The 14,008-nt window shown below is 52.3% G+C and overlaps 3 protein-coding genes across 8 annotated transcripts in view; 1 reads left to right on the top strand and 2 right to left on the bottom strand.

The window, feature by feature from the left end:
* Positions 1–590, bottom strand: part of DUOX1 (dual oxidase 1) — a 32,454-nt gene extending 31,864 nt beyond the window's left edge. For 2 of the 4 annotated variants that reach the window (XM_072738412.1, XM_072738414.1), the window contains exon 1: positions 484–590. The gene's annotated coding sequence lies outside the window, so the exon portion shown is untranslated. The remainder of the gene's footprint in view (positions 1–483) is intronic. The other 2 variants (XM_072738413.1, XM_072738415.1) reach the window with 1 other exon arrangement.
* A 614-nt stretch (positions 591–1,204) lies between these two features.
* Positions 1,205–9,764, top strand: DUOXA1 (dual oxidase maturation factor 1). 2 transcript variants are annotated; one of them, XM_025998639.2, is made up of 7 exons: positions 1,205–1,470; positions 6,405–6,581; positions 6,903–6,960; positions 7,272–7,406; positions 7,617–7,830; positions 8,079–8,296; positions 8,982–9,764. In XM_025998639.2, exons 2-7 carry the CDS (start codon positions 6,435–6,437, stop codon positions 9,236–9,238), a joined length of 1,029 nt encoding a protein of 342 aa, XP_025854424.1. In that variant the 5' UTR covers positions 1,205–1,470; positions 6,405–6,434; the 3' UTR covers positions 9,239–9,764. The 2 variants fall into 2 exon arrangements, with proteins under 2 accessions (XP_025854424.1, XP_072594511.1); XM_072738410.1 differs by lacking the exon at positions 1,205–1,470 and having other exon boundaries at positions 6,189–6,581.
* Positions 9,765–10,242: 478 nt separating this feature from the next.
* DUOXA2 (dual oxidase maturation factor 2) lies at positions 10,243–13,885 on the bottom strand. Of its 2 annotated transcripts, none has more exons than XM_025998640.2 (6): positions 13,739–13,885; positions 12,528–12,585; positions 12,123–12,257; positions 11,490–11,703; positions 11,006–11,220; positions 10,243–10,640 (listed from the first exon to the last, which is right to left on the bottom strand). In XM_025998640.2, exons 1-6 carry the CDS (start codon positions 13,883–13,885, stop codon positions 10,447–10,449), a joined length of 963 nt encoding a protein of 320 aa, XP_025854425.1. In that variant the 3' UTR covers positions 10,243–10,446. The 2 variants fall into 2 exon arrangements, with proteins under 2 accessions (XP_025854425.1, XP_072594512.1); XM_072738411.1 differs by having other exon boundaries at positions 11,006–11,088.
* Between the last annotated feature and the right edge of the window lie 123 nt (positions 13,886–14,008).

Below are 14,008 nucleotides of genomic sequence, written 5' to 3'. Positions count from 1 at the left end.
CAGGCAGTGGCAGAACCAGGGAGAGAACACAGGCCTACCTTGTTCTTGCTCCACATGGCTACTTTTCCAGTTTGAACTCCTACAATGGTGACTCTGGGGTGGGGGTAAATATAAGCCAAAGCCTTAGGGATTCCAACCTGGTCCCAAGGGAAGGTTGAGGGGAAGCCTGGACTCTCTAAAAACCCAAAGTTCCCTCCCTGGCATAACGTGCTGGTGCCAGGAAGAGCTCCAGAGAGATCCCCTAGGCCCAAGCAAAGTAGGCCACGGAACATTCCCAGTTCTCCAGGAACCTAAAACTTTGGTGGGGTGGAGGATAGGCCTGAACACGTTCCACGGTAGGCTCCCTCGGGCTAGTAACCGAGGCGCAGGGGGGCCAGGGCTCCAGTTCCCCTTCCCTCAAGGAGCGCAGCGGAGCCGGGGCGCTCCGCCGAAGCCCCGCGGGGAGTCCCTCCCCCGAGCGCCGAGAAGCCCTTCGGGTCTGACCTGCGGCCGCGGCGTCCCTGGACCCCGGAGTGCGCCTTGGCTCCCTCCCGGCTCGCAGCGGGGCCCGCGACGCCCGCTCCCCGCCGCCTGGCTCCGCAGCTCTGCGCGGGGCGGGCGGGGCTGTGGGTGCGGAGCCGACGGCGCGGCCCAGCGCTGAGGCGGGGCGGGGCGGGGCGGGGCGGGCGGGCGGCGAGCCGGGGCGCCCGGGACCCGCCGGGGTGCGCCGAGGGGCCCGGGGTGCGCCAGGCGCGGCGGCACCGGCTCGCGGGGCTCAGGCGCGACCTCGGTCCCGTCCGCGGCAAGGGCTCGTCCGTGCGGCCGCCTGGACGGCGAAGAGGGCAAGTCTGCTCCGGGTGGGGAGGGGGCGGAAGCCCGGGAGGGTGCGGGGGGGCAGGCCGGGGAGCGTCAGCCCCAAACTCCCCACACCTTCGGATCGGGCATCAGGACCAGGAGGACCGGTCAGCGCGCGCGGCAAGGAAGCTCGTCCTAAGACCCTGAAAGAGTGGGTGGCAGCCCCCCCCCCCGGGGTTCCTCGTGAGCTCCCGAGGTCTCAGGCCTCGGACTGCCTCGCTAGGTTTGTGCGGGAGCTGCCCGGGGTCCCGGCAGGAGGGATGGCGGGGGGGGGCGGGGGGGGGGGCTCTGGCGCGCGGTCCCTCCCGAGTCCCAGATCGAGGACGGGGTGGGGGCGGGGGGCAGCGCCTCGGTGCCTCGGGTGCGGTCTGAGAAGGTTGAGAGCCGCTTGGAGTGGCGGGCGGGGAAGCACCCGGACCCGGTTAGTCCAGTCCGAGGCCTGGTCCTTCAGCGAATCAGGGGAGGAGTGGGGCTGGAAGCGAGCTGGGCCCGGGGAGGGAGCGCGCTCTCGGTGACAGAGCGCCTGGCCCCGGTTCCCGGCCCAATCCCACCCGCAGAAGCGCCGCCCGTGACGTTCCACCGCGGGGAGGCCAGCGGCGCCGGCTGCCACGCACGCACTGTCGGCAAGACGCGAAGGTAAGGACATAGGGTCCAGGGGTGGGTGGCGGGGTCGAGTCTGCGGGGTCTGTGCGGTCAGGAGGGGTTTGCGGAGCGGCCCCGCACGTGCACTTCCAGCGCCCACCCAGGGCAAGTTCAGATCGAGTGGGAGTTCCTCAAAGAGAGAGCCTGGTAAGATTTAAGAGGAGGCCACTGGATTTACAGACATGGAATCCTTATCCCGGTTTACCTGGAGCCCAGGTAGTTTGACTCACATGATTCAGCCCCTCTGGGCTCCTTACCTCAGCCCTGACTGGGGATTCCTGCCTCAACCCACTTCTCAGATCTTCTGTTGCTCCACTTAATCATACCTTGGTGCAACAGCACACACACACATGTCCACTCATCTTCTTGAAGAGGCTGGGGCAGGAGCTCCTGGCAGGGTTCCCTTAGCCAGCCAGAGTTGTAAACTTTTAATGGGATCAACTCCAACCAGAGAAACAAAATATTACATTCCAGTAGCTGTGTATCATTAATCAGAGCTCTTGGCAACTCCAGCCATGTCACCCATTCCCCTTTGTAGAGAATTACTAGGTTCCAGAAGATGGGGGAGGTGGGCAGAGTCAGGCTACCAGATGGGCCACAGAACACTAAGAAAGCACTTGAGAACTTTGAATGCTGAGGACCTGCTGTACCAGGCTGAATTTTCTTAAAGGTGTGTGACTTTATTCCTTGCCCACCCCTCATACACACACAGGAACTCTACTTCAACCTGAGATAGGTAAGGATTACATTAACTGTCTGAAACACAACTGAGCAATAGAAATGCTTCAGTATTTTAAGGGAGTTCAGAAAGGTGTGTGTGTGGGGGGTGCCCCTCACTTGTCCAGGCCAGGGAGGAGGGAGGACCCCAGAGTGTGGGGATTGGCCAATCCATTGAGAAAGCACCTCAGTTTTGTCACCCGGGGCCTCTGATTGAGGGCTTATGTATCTAGTTCTCTATGTTACTGAGAACTACTTTCTTCTCCGGTCTATATTTCTGTTTACAGAAATTGTAAGTGTATGTCTGACTGTATCTTGTGCTTATTTATATCAATATCCATTGTGTATACATATTAGTCATGGTGGTGAGCTAGGGGAGAAGTGAGTGGAGACTGACAAAAGGTTTTTCTCAGATTGGAAGAAATTCTGCTGTCAGAGCCTCCATGGCTTGCCAAGGAGGAAGATGTTCCAAAGGGAAACTACAATCTGTAAGAAAAGCAGTATTGCTGGGCATGGGGACTTTTCATTTCAGTCCCACCACTTCATACAGGAGGCCTGTTACCTTAATAATTAAAACTAATTTGAGATCAGTGTCATCCAATATTAACTTTGGATTAGACAATGTAGGTTAAGGAAAACCTAATTCATTAAATTAAACAAGAAGAAATTAAAGAAGGTGAATTTTATTCACCAACCATCTTTTTGCTTTAGTCATCTTTAGTAAATATTTTGGAGAATTGGAAATAAGTTAACATTGTTTTTTTGTACTTAAGATAGAGAGCCTTTTGTTAGTGTTTCTTTGAAGCACTATGTTATTAGAGATGAGCCATTCTTGTAAAATATTTTATAACCTCCCATTAAAATATATGCAGGGATAATGTTAACAGGTAACTCTAACCAAAATACATTACACAATTATTTGCTTATATTGCAAATATTTGTTTTTGAAATTTCAACATATAACATGTATTAGCTAACTTGCTTTCTCTTCCTACTTTATTAACCAAGATATTCTATATTTTATAGACTTTTCTAAAAAAATATAGCCTTCCATCACAATTGTAATGGCTTTAGTCTAGGTCATAGATAAAAAATTTCTAAAACATAAATAAAATCAATATCATCACACATTTTAAAAGATAACAATCTACAAGTTGTTATTTATCTTTAGCTTGTGTTGAAATGCATTTCAGATTCAATTAAACATGAATATTCATACTTTGGATTCCAACTATTGGAAGAGACTTTCTGAACATTTTGTGAAAGCACAAAAATGGACAGAGTTGGTCAAATCCCTTCCTGCCCAATCTTTAGCCCTGTCCTGGTGACACTCCATTAACAATGAATGAGAGTTTAATACTGTATCGAGGACAGAGGGAGCATAGCTCCCTCTTGTGTGTGAAATAGAAGATGCCACCTAAAGGGAGAGGAACTCATTCATATATTCTTTCATTCAACCCACAGTCTGATTAGTATATGCTACATGCAAGGGATGCAAAGATGGAGATTAGAAGCTAATGAGGAGACTGATGTTCACACAATTACAATACAGTGTAATTATTGTTTTCGTGGAAGCATATTCAAAATGCAATCAGAACATTAGGGAACATCCACCCTGGCCCAATGGTGTCAGAGGATATTTCACAGAGGGAGTAACATGAGCTGCGGCTTGAAGGGTGTAAAAGGAGTTTGCTAAGGGGTAAGAGCATTCCAGGCAGAGGAAATAGCATATACAAAGGCATGAAGACTTGAAAGAGCGTGTCAGATTCAGGGAGAGGCCAGTAGTTCAGTATGGCTGGAGGTTAGGCTGGGCCAAAGACAGATGCAATGGTAGGTGAGATCAGATCACAGAGGACTTCGTATGTGATTGTGAGATTAGATTTTACCTAAAGCAAATAAGTAAGATGATTATATTTGCTTAGTCAAGGCAAGATAGATGAGGCTGAGCTAGGGCATAGAGAAGGAAATGCATGGATGGTTTCAAGAAATGTTTAGGAGGTAAGATAGATGGTCCAGCTTTCTGACTTATTTTATTGATAAGATGGTGATGCCACTAAAGAGACTTAAAAAACAGAATGAAAGCAGACCAGAGACAGTGAATTCAGTGTGGGACCTGTTAAATCTGAGGCATCTGTGGGAAAGCCAAGTGAAGATGTCTATGGGGTAATTGGCCCTTTTATGTTTGAAGCCCAGGTAAGAGGTCTACCTAGAGACAGATTTGAGAAGCATCAGCCATAGGAGTTTGCTTAGGGAATCATGAAGAGTGCTAGAAGAAAAAAGCCAAGACAGAATCCGGGGAAACAAATATTTCAGAGGGAGGAAGGACTAGCAAAGGAGCCACAAAAGGAATGGCCAAAAGCAGGAGACCCAGAAAAGCATGGTGTCATGGAGGTCCAAGGAGGACAAGTTTGAAGAAAGAGGGAACAGTCCACAATGCAAAATACCACAGAGAGATCAAGAATGATAAGTGAAAACTTCCCTTTGGATTTAGCATATGGTAACCTAATGGAGAAGTTGGAGATGGAGAGAACCCAGATTGCAATGAGTTGAGGAGGTAAAGCAGTGAAAATACCAACATAGACTATTCTTGCAGAAAGCCTGGCTGTGAAGAGGGGAGAGTGGGATAAAACAGTAGCTGGAGGGACTGAGAAGTTCAAGGGAGAGAGTCCTTTCTCTTTGTGTTGTTAAGATGGGAGAAATGTACACATATCCTTAGAAGAAGGAGCCAGGAGAGAAAGAGAAGCTGAGAAGTTGTAAAGAGAAAAGGGATGATGAATGAGAAAGGTGGTAGGCAGGCAGGATTTGAGTGACAGCCCAGGAGGAAAAGAGGTACTTGTTCCTCTGGAATGGAAGAATTAAAGAGTTAAGAGAAAAGCAACACTTCATGTGAAAACTGGGACTCAGGCGTTATGTGACTTGTCCAAAAGACAGGATTAAAAGTTAAAATTGTCTGTCGCTTTGTCTTTTTGCCTGACACTATGCTACCCCCAGAGACAGCATAGGAGGTGGCCCACCTAGAAGGAGAGTAGAAGGCTGGGAGCCACCAGGTATTATAGAAGAATCACAGAATTTAGAACTAGAGAGGACCTGGAGATCACCATTTCCAATTGTAGATGAGGAAACCAAGGGCCAAGGAGGTTGTCATTTGCCTCCCCAATGTTTTAAAATTAATGAAGAGCTGGAACTGGACCCAGATCTGATTCTAACCCATGGTTCTCTCCGAGAAGGATTGGATAAAGAGATACATGGAGTAATAAAATGTCCCCTCTTTCCCAATGTGGTAGTGATAAAATGTCCCCTTTCCCCTGTCTATCGATCTCATTCTGTTTCAGATATTATTCTTAGCATTTTACAGACACAATCTTGTTTCACACTCACAATGACATTATCATCCCTATTTTGTAATAAAACCAAATCTCTGTAGGGTCAAATAACTCGCAAGAGGCAGAGGCAGAATTCAAACACAGAGCTGCTTAACTCCAAACTTATTCTTTTACTATATGGCTTAACAAGACCCTACCCGGTCAGACTATAAATAATGGAGACTCCTGGGCAAACCAGGGCCCCAGTAGAGGTCACACATAGGGATAATTAGCAGAGCTAGGTTCATTGACTGTCAAACGAGGTGAACTCAATTATTTCAATTATGCTAGAGTTGCCAGAGCAGGAGCCAGGGTGCTTGAGAAAGTGGAACAGACCAGTGTGGGCATCGCCAGGACTGGGAATCAGTCCTCTGATAATGTAGTTGGCTTATACACTTAGCAGAGCTGTCTGCCCTTTGTTCCTTTGGGGACTAAGAAAGAAAGCCGATCTTTTTGTAATCTGTACCATCTTTCACCCTTATGCCTTCACTTGATAGTAAATATAGCTCTTTTTATGTCCTGTGATTTGTCTGATTGTGCTGGAGGCCTGAGAGAGATAAAAGAGAATTATATTTCTTAAGACAGTCCTAGAGGAAGCAGAGAAGCCTCGAGGGTGGTTGTGGCACTGACTTAAGGGACCTCAGGGTCAGGAAAGGAGCATGAGGCAGCAGAGACAGATTGCCAAGACCCTCACTCTCTTACAGTCAAAACATAGGGAGATGAAAGACAGAGGGGCAGTGGAATGGCAGTAGCAGTAGACTCTGGTGAGCTCCAGAGATGAGGGACCTAGTCTGGTTTACTCTCTGCTGTATTTCCAGCACTGAGACATACATATCTGTTGTCCTACAGCATACGCCTCCCCTGCACAACCCCACCAAAATGGCCACTCTGGGACACACTTTCCCCTTCTATACTGGTCACAAGCCAATCTTCCCAATGGACACCACCTTGGCCGTCATCATTGCCATCTTTCTGACTGCACTGGTCACCTTCATCATCATACTGCCTGGCATTCGAGGCAAGATGGTGAGAAACAAACCCAGCCCTGGAGACCCCAGCCCCAGAGAGATCTTGGCCTCAGGGTGAGGGGGCCAGACTCTCTGACTACAACCACACTCAGGAAAGAGCCTCCAGTCCTGAGAAAAAGTGTCACTCCTACTCCCTGATTCAAAAGATGATTATTGAGTACCTATTACATGCCAGACACTTTGATTTCAATTGACCAAGTGACCTCAATTTTAGAATATGTGCCCCTGCCTACACACACAGACACCCAAGTTTGGAAAGAGGAAGGGTGGATTTGGAAGGAGGGTGTTCCTTCCTAAACCTACCCACTCTGTGACTCAGAGGCTGTTCTGGCTGCTGCGGGTGGTGACCAGCTTATTCATCGGGGCTGTGATCCTGGGTGAGTGTGATCCTGTCCCATCTAGTTCCCTCAGCAGTCAGCTTCTCCTCTCCTTGTTTCCTCACTGGCAGCTTCTGCTTCAGGGAAGGGAGGGAGGGGCAGAAGCAGAGTGTCACCAAGGGAAATCTTGGGTTCTGATCCCTTTATTCGTCTTGGGCAAACATATTGCTGACAAGCTAACCATGAGCCAGAGACTGAGCTAGTTAACAGATCTACAATTGTGAGCAAAACAGACCTAGACCCCTTCTGACTCTAACCCAGTAATGCCTAGACCTTCCTGAGTTCCCATATGTCCAACTCCCCAACCCCAGCTGTGAATTTCAGTTCGGAGTGGTTCGTGGGCCAGGTCAGCACCAACACATCATACAAAGCCTTCAGTTCTGAATGGATCCGCGCAGATGTTGGGCTCCAGGTTGGTCTGGGAGGAGTCAACATTACACTCACAGGTGAGGGATGGCTCTTGTGAGGGAGGAGAAGATTCTGCTATGTCTTTGGGATCTGGTTTGGATCTACAGGATGGGGGGACGGTAGGAAGGGAAATTTCCAGACACTAAGACCAGCTCCTGTCCCTCTGCCCAATGTGACAAGCCCTTACCTAGGCAAATGCCCACTCTGGTCCTTGGGTTCCTGCTGAGCACAACTGCCCCATTCCCCAGGGACCCCAGTGCAGCAGCTGAATGAGACCATCAATTACAACGAGGAGTTCACCTGGCGCCTGGGTGAAAACTACGCTGAGGAGTATGCAAAGGCATTGGAGAAGGGGCTACCAGACCCTGTGCTCTACCTCGCTGAGAAGTTCACCCCCAACAGCCCGTGTGGTCTGCATGGCCAGTACCGCCTGGCAGGACACTACACCTCAGCCATGCTCTGGTGAGGGTGGGATGGAGGCCCTGCTGGCCTAGACCTAGAAATGGAGTTTCTACCCATGTTTCCTCCACTTATGTGGAAATCCCTAGTGGGGACAGGCTGGCACCAGCCCCACAATGCTTGGTTGGGAAACCAATAGACAGAAATCCCTATCTCACATCTTTGGGATGTTCTTGGGTCCCTGAGCCTCCACCTGGGCCCTTCCAAGTAGAGGTGCCTAGGCCAGCCTTCATTTGGTCCTGGCTCTCTAGGGTGGCATTCCTCTGCTGGCTGCTGGCCAATGTGATGCTGTCCATGCCTGTGCTGGTCTATGGTGGCCACATGCTGCTGGCCACAGGCATCTTCCAGATGTTGGGACTGCTCTTCTTTTCCACCGCCACATCACTCACGCCATCCTGTCCCCTGCGCCTGGGCACTGCTTCGCTGCACACTCACCATGGGCCTGCCTTCTGGATCACACTGACCACAGGTGAGGCCCAGCCCTGAAGATAGACACCGGAGGGCTTAAGGCTGGGGAAGAAGGTCAAGGACCACCATATTGGTGGGGGTTGAGGGTCTGCCTCTGGTAGCCAGGATGCTTTTCCTCTCTTTAAAGCACCATCCCTCTTACATTACTCATCTCTGGATTTTCTCTCCTCAGTTCTACTCCCCACCCCCATGGATGCCTATGCCCTGTCTTCTGTCTTGTGTCTTCTGTCTCTGTCATTTCCCTCATTCCCTAACTCTTCACCCAGCTCTTTCCCAAATCTTCCAGTCTTATGTCCTGGTCCACTTCCCCCAAATACTCTTCTCTGTGTCCTCCATTCCTTCTCTTTCCCTGCCTCACATAGCCTTAAATTGTCCTGCCCTTTCTCATGCCTCCTCCTCTGTGCCCTGCCCTTCCCTGAGGGTTCTCTTTTTGGAGTTCTCTCTTTCTCTTTCTCTCTTTCTCTTCTGAGATGTAATTCATGGCTCATTGGGCTGAGTCCAAAAACTCAGTACAACAGAGCCACACCAGCCATATGACCCTAAGCTAGTCCCTGCTCTGAGACCAAGTTGCCCTGAAACAGGGATGCCAGCAATTCTCTTAGAGTTGTTCTGATGCTCTTAGGAGAAGATGTTCTTGGCAGGGTGTTACTGTTACCAAGGCAGGACACCTGTTGTCTCATCCCCAGGACTACTTTGTGTGCTGCTTGGCCTGGCCATGGCAGTGGCCCACAGGATACATCCCCAAAGGCTGAAGGCTTTCTTCAACCAGAGTACGGGGGAGGATCCTGCACTGGAGTGGAATCCCGAGGAAGGGGGACTTCTGAGCCCCCGATACCGGTCCACAGCTGAGAGTCCTGAGCCCCAGGACATTCCTCTGTCAGAAGCTTCCTCTGAGGCATGCTCTAAGGAGAAGCATCCCACAGAGCCTGACTGTGCCCTATAAGGTTCTTCTCCCTGGTGGACACCTGGACTTCCAATCTGGTTGCAGATCTCATTGGAGCCTCACAAACCTGCCACGACTGACTGCAGGATGGGTTGTGTCTGGCCCCCAGCCCCAATCTGTAGGTGGAGTAGGAAAAAGAAGCTCTTCCTATTGATGTTAAAAAACAAAACAAAAAGCCCTAAAATGCTAAACAGACATTGGGGCTGCTTACTATAAAGCCTGTCTCCATGGTAATACCGAGCAGGTGCTGCCCATTTCTGCACAGCAACACTGCCTTCCCTAAGTGCCTTGCCTCTTTGACAGGGCCATTTATTGAAACTCAGCTTCATCTACATGGTGTGTGTGTGTGTGTGTGTATGTGTGTGTGTGTGTGTGTGTGTCTGTGTCTGTGTGGTGGGTAGTCCCATTTCATCCCTCTACACCTCTTGTTTTCCTTTTTCCTGGGTCCTTTTTGTTTTTCTTTTACTTCCCCAACTTGTGTGATCTCTTGGTACAATGAAAGCCCTCGGCAGGAGAAGAAACAAAACTTCTTGTCCCGGGCCTAATATTAACTCAGCGTGCTACATTATTTTTAAGCTCCCGTTCTCAAATTTGCCAAATAAGATTGTAGGTCTTGCCAAGGACCTTAAAGAAAAAAAATCCTAGGATTTGCATTTTTATGCCTTGCCGATATCTACCTTGGCCCTTGGACACTACCTCTTAGTGAATAAACTGGAGTTAATAAATGACCTCAAAAATGCCATTCCCTCCTACTCCACTCAGCTGGCCAGCAGAGGGGGATCCCACTGGGCCAGTGGGAGGGTGACCTGCCTCCTTACTGCTACCTAGGATCCTTCTGGAGCAGCTCTAGAAGATGCTGGCTCCTGTGGGTTCCCTTTGGGCTCACTAGAGGGCGCCCCTCTCCCAGAGCCTGTGGCAAGCAAGAGAGACTGCTTCCAACCCAGGGAAGTAGGCTGACGACTCATATTTCCCAAGCCTGGAAAAGCCATGGAATGTAACAGAAACAAGTTTAAAAAAAATTATTTACAGCTCGCCCTGGACCATTCTCAGGGCACAGGAGAGCGGCATGTCTGAGGCCGCCTGCTTTTCCCTGCGCCCAGCCTGCCGCGCAGTGACTGTCCTCATGCTCTTCTGGCCAGAGCCCAGCAGGTATTGCTACCGGGTTTGCAGAGGGCCGAGGCAGGGAGAAGTCCGAAGTTGAGTCTCCCTCAAAGGTTAGTACTGGTCGTTAAGTCCAGGGCTCCAAATTGCTTATGTAGTGGGTTGCTGAGGATGAGAGGCAAGCTCCCTTTCACCTGGCTACCATAGTTCTTGACACTTTGGTCCAAGAAGGTGCGAAGAGCGCTGGGCCGAGAGTAGTGGAGACTCACCACGGCCACTCCGAGGAGGAGGCACAGGATGCCTGCGGTGACCCCGACAGAAAGAAACAGGGTAGTCAGGTCTGCAGGCCAGAACCTGGCCAGCCCGCTTCCATCTCCTGGGAGCTACACCTTGCATTTCCTCCCCCAGCACATGCAGCAGAAAGACCTCTCATATGGATTACGTGCGTGCGTGATACACGAGTTCCTGTGCTAACTGGGGCAAGCGCCCCTCAGAAGCCCCTGGCCTCCTCTGGAAAATGGGTATAACAGTGCCTGCTTGTAGGAACTATTAAGAGGAGCAAATTAGATGATATATGTGGACTCGTTTTGTAAACGGGGAAAGCGCACCTGGGTATGAGTCCCGTCCCCTCCCCTGGCCTCCCGGGATCCGCCCCCTGGTCCTCACCCGTGGCCAGGGTGACCCAGAAGGCGGCACCGTAGTGAGTGGTGAGCGTGGAGGAGCCGAGGCGGAGCGGGCAGAGCGGCACGCTGGAGATGGAAGCGAAGGCGAAGGTAGAGAAGAGCGCGAAGGCGCCGGCGGTCAGGAGCGCCAGGCCTCCGTGGAGCGGGACGGGCATGGAGAGCAGCGCGTTGGAGAGGAGCCAGAAGCAGAAGGCCACCCTGCGGAGCGGGCGCCGCACCGTGACCGGCTGCGCGGCCTCGCCCCCCCCCCCCCCCCCGGGGCCCGACCCCACAACCACAGGGGCTGGGATGGCGAGCGCGCAGCGGAACCCTCCGGGGCCTCCCGGCTTCCGACCTCTGTGCTGGGCTCCCGACGTTCCCGCCCAAGAGGCGGGGACTCTCGGCCCGCGCGCCCTGCGCTCCCACGCCCCGCCGCGCCCCGCCCCGCCCCCCGCGCTCGCTCCCGCGGGCCGGGCCTCCAGGCTCACCACAGCGCGGCGGAGGCAAAGTGGCCCGCCAGGCGGTACTGGCGGTACAGCCCGCAGGGGCTGCTCGGGGTGAACTTCTCCGCCACGTAGAGAACTGGATCGGGCAGCCCCTTCTCCAGGGCCTCCCAGTACTCCTCGGCGTAGTTCTCACCCAGACGCCACTTGAAGTGCTCGTTGTAGTCGATGGTCTCGTTCAGCTGGTGCACTGGGGTCCCTGCGAGGGGAGGGCGGCCGGGGTCAGGGAGGTCGCACCATCCGGGACCGCAGCTAAGCCAATACGGATGGGAGGGGGGAGGGTGTGCGGAAAAATGGGTTCGCAGCGGTGGGAGAAAACACGGATCCATGGGGACTAAAAACTATTCAAGGGAATGCCCGGGTGGCTCAGCGGTTGGGTGACTGCCTTTGGCCCAAGGTGTGTTCCCGGGATCAGGGGAGCATGGAGCCTGCTTCTCCCTCTGCCTGTGTCTGCCCCTCTCTCTGTGTCTCTCATGAATAAATAAATAAAAGCTTAACAAAACAAAGGAAACCATTCAAATACTATTCAAGCCTGTGGGGTCTGAGATTTCCTCTGGCTGCCCCTGCCGCACTCCCCCCCACCACCCCATCTGCTACTCCAGAAGTTCAAGCCCCCACCTGTGAGTGTGATATTAATCCCCTCCAGGCCGATGTGCAGACCAAGGTGAGCGCTGACTCGTGCTGCACTGAACGCCTTGTAGGATGTGTTGGTGTTAATCCCTCCCACTGACCACTGTGCGCTGAAGTTCACGGCTGTGGGGGGGGGGGGGGGATTAGGGAGAGAATTAAAGACAAGGAAATTGCAGAGTGGGAGGGCAGACAGGACACTGTACAGAGAGATGGGGGCTCTAGGGGTCCAAGGTGGTAGACACTGTAAGGGTGGAAGAGTGGGCACTAGAAAGAGCCAAAGAATGGGAAGAGAGAGTGGAAAACAAACCCCAAATCTCCATTTCCCTAGGTGCCCTCCACCCACCTCCATCCTCACCCCAGGTCCTCTCCTGATCCACTGCACAGCACACTCACCCACAATTTCTGCGCCTATGAACAGACTGAGAAGAACTCTCACCAGCCAGAACCAGCGCTGCAGGAACAGGAACCTCTGTCAGGCCTGGTAACTGCCCAACTAGAGTCCCCAAGACCTCCCTTGACCCCATGCCACCTAGATCTTTAGTGCCCTTGCAACTGTCCTCTCCTGCCCCACACCCTTTTCCCAGTTACATTCCTGATGTTTTGAAGCTACAGTCTTGCTTTGCTTTCTGTGCAAGTCCCTCTGAGCCACTGGCATTTCCAAAGTTTTCTAGCCATGCACTTCTGCCTCCCTACCCCATTTCCCAGTCCACTCTGCAATCTGGCTTTCTGCCTGGTGTTGTCCCATCACCTTCACTCCCACCAGCCTCCCCCCCGGCCCCCTCCCTGATCTGGCTCCTGGTCCTGGTCTTGCCAGCTACTTGAGTCACTACTATGGTGAGGCTCAGTAAGTCCAGAAGTGCTAGGCAGGCTGAGGTCACCTACCCCAGGAGAGGGCAGCCTCAGGGTCCTGTTGCCAAGTAGAGAAGGAGGGAATGCAGCCTCTCAGATACTCCTAGTTGCACCAGTTTCCCAAGGAAACCAATACAGAGCAAGCAGGAAGGCTAGATACTCCTAGACTTGAAAAACAACTTATGTTCTAGGAGAAGGGGGAGTCCAACAAAAACTACCCAGGCTGCTATGACTTTGAATCCTGCATGGGAGTCCCTGAGTTCCTAGGATGGGAGAGCCCATACACATGCATTTTAACCCAGCACACCAGTGAAACACAGCAGTCTCAGCCACTGGTTTCTATCCTTTTGGTCCACTGGTCAGTACTTGGAGGCTGAAACTGGAGTGCAGCCACAGTCTGAGGAGAGGAGGGAGACTCCAGCAGCATGTGAAGACTAGAAGTAGCCCCAGGATTCCTGGACTGGGCACCCACTCTCTGTAGCAGCCTCCTGAATGATCCAGGTGGGATCAGTCTCTAGAATGTCTTGTACAGGGCCTCAACCTCTCTCAGTCTTTGGGCAGCGGTGCATGGGGGCGGGGGGGGGGGGGGCAGCGCCTGCTGCACCAGATTTCTGGGTCTGCTCCACCTATGTTCCTCTGGTTCAACATTTCATCTGACTATTCATGGAGGCCCTTATTACAGTATTACCTGTCCTATGTCTTCCAGAGACAAGCTGCCCATGACCCTCAGGCCCTAGCATCTAGCATCTCCTTACCGAGTGACCACGGATCCCAGGCAAGATGAGCAGGAAGCTGGCAGCCAAGGCCAAGAACACCAGAATGACGATGAGCAATGGGACGCTGAAGCCAGGGGCATGCCGGGGTTGGGGGTAGAAAGACAGCTCTCCATTCCACAGAGTCATGCTGCAACCGGGCCAGGCTGGGTCTGGTGGAGAGGGAAAAGTGAGAACTTGGCAACCGAGCCCGGATCCCAGTTCTCTTTACCCAGTCTCTTGTGTTCTTGGACAGGACTCAATGGGCTGATC

This window comes from Vulpes vulpes, chromosome 15 (assembly GCF_048418805.1).
Source record: "Vulpes vulpes isolate BD-2025 chromosome 15, VulVul3, whole genome shotgun sequence".
NCBI lineage: Eukaryota > Metazoa > Chordata > Mammalia > Carnivora > Canidae > Vulpes > Vulpes vulpes.
This window is presented reverse-complemented; position numbering and strand designations above follow the sequence as displayed.

Coding starts and splice junctions, on each gene's coding strand:
- DUOXA1 (XM_072738410.1), top strand. CDS start 6,333: ATGAGGGACCTAGTCTGGTTTACTCTCTGCTGTATTTCCAGCACTGAG. Junction 7,407..7,616: donor AGTCAACATTACACTCACAG/GTGAGGGATGGC, acceptor CCCATTCCCCAG/GGACCCCAGTGCAGCAGCTG. Junction 7,831..8,078: donor TACACCTCAGCCATGCTCTG/GTGAGGGTGGGA, acceptor CTGGCTCTCTAG/GGTGGCATTCCTCTGCTGGC.
- DUOXA2 (XM_025998640.2), bottom strand. CDS start 13,885: ATGACTCTGTGGAATGGAGAGCTGTCTTTCTACCCCCAACCCCGGCAT. Junction 12,586..13,738: donor CTGGGATCCGTGGTCACTCG/GTAAGGAGATGC, acceptor CTGTTCCTGCAG/CGCTGGTTCTGGCTGGTGAG. Junction 12,258..12,527: donor CATAGGCGCAGAAATTGTGG/GTGAGTGTGCTG, acceptor CCCCCCCCACAG/CCGTGAACTTCAGCGCACAG.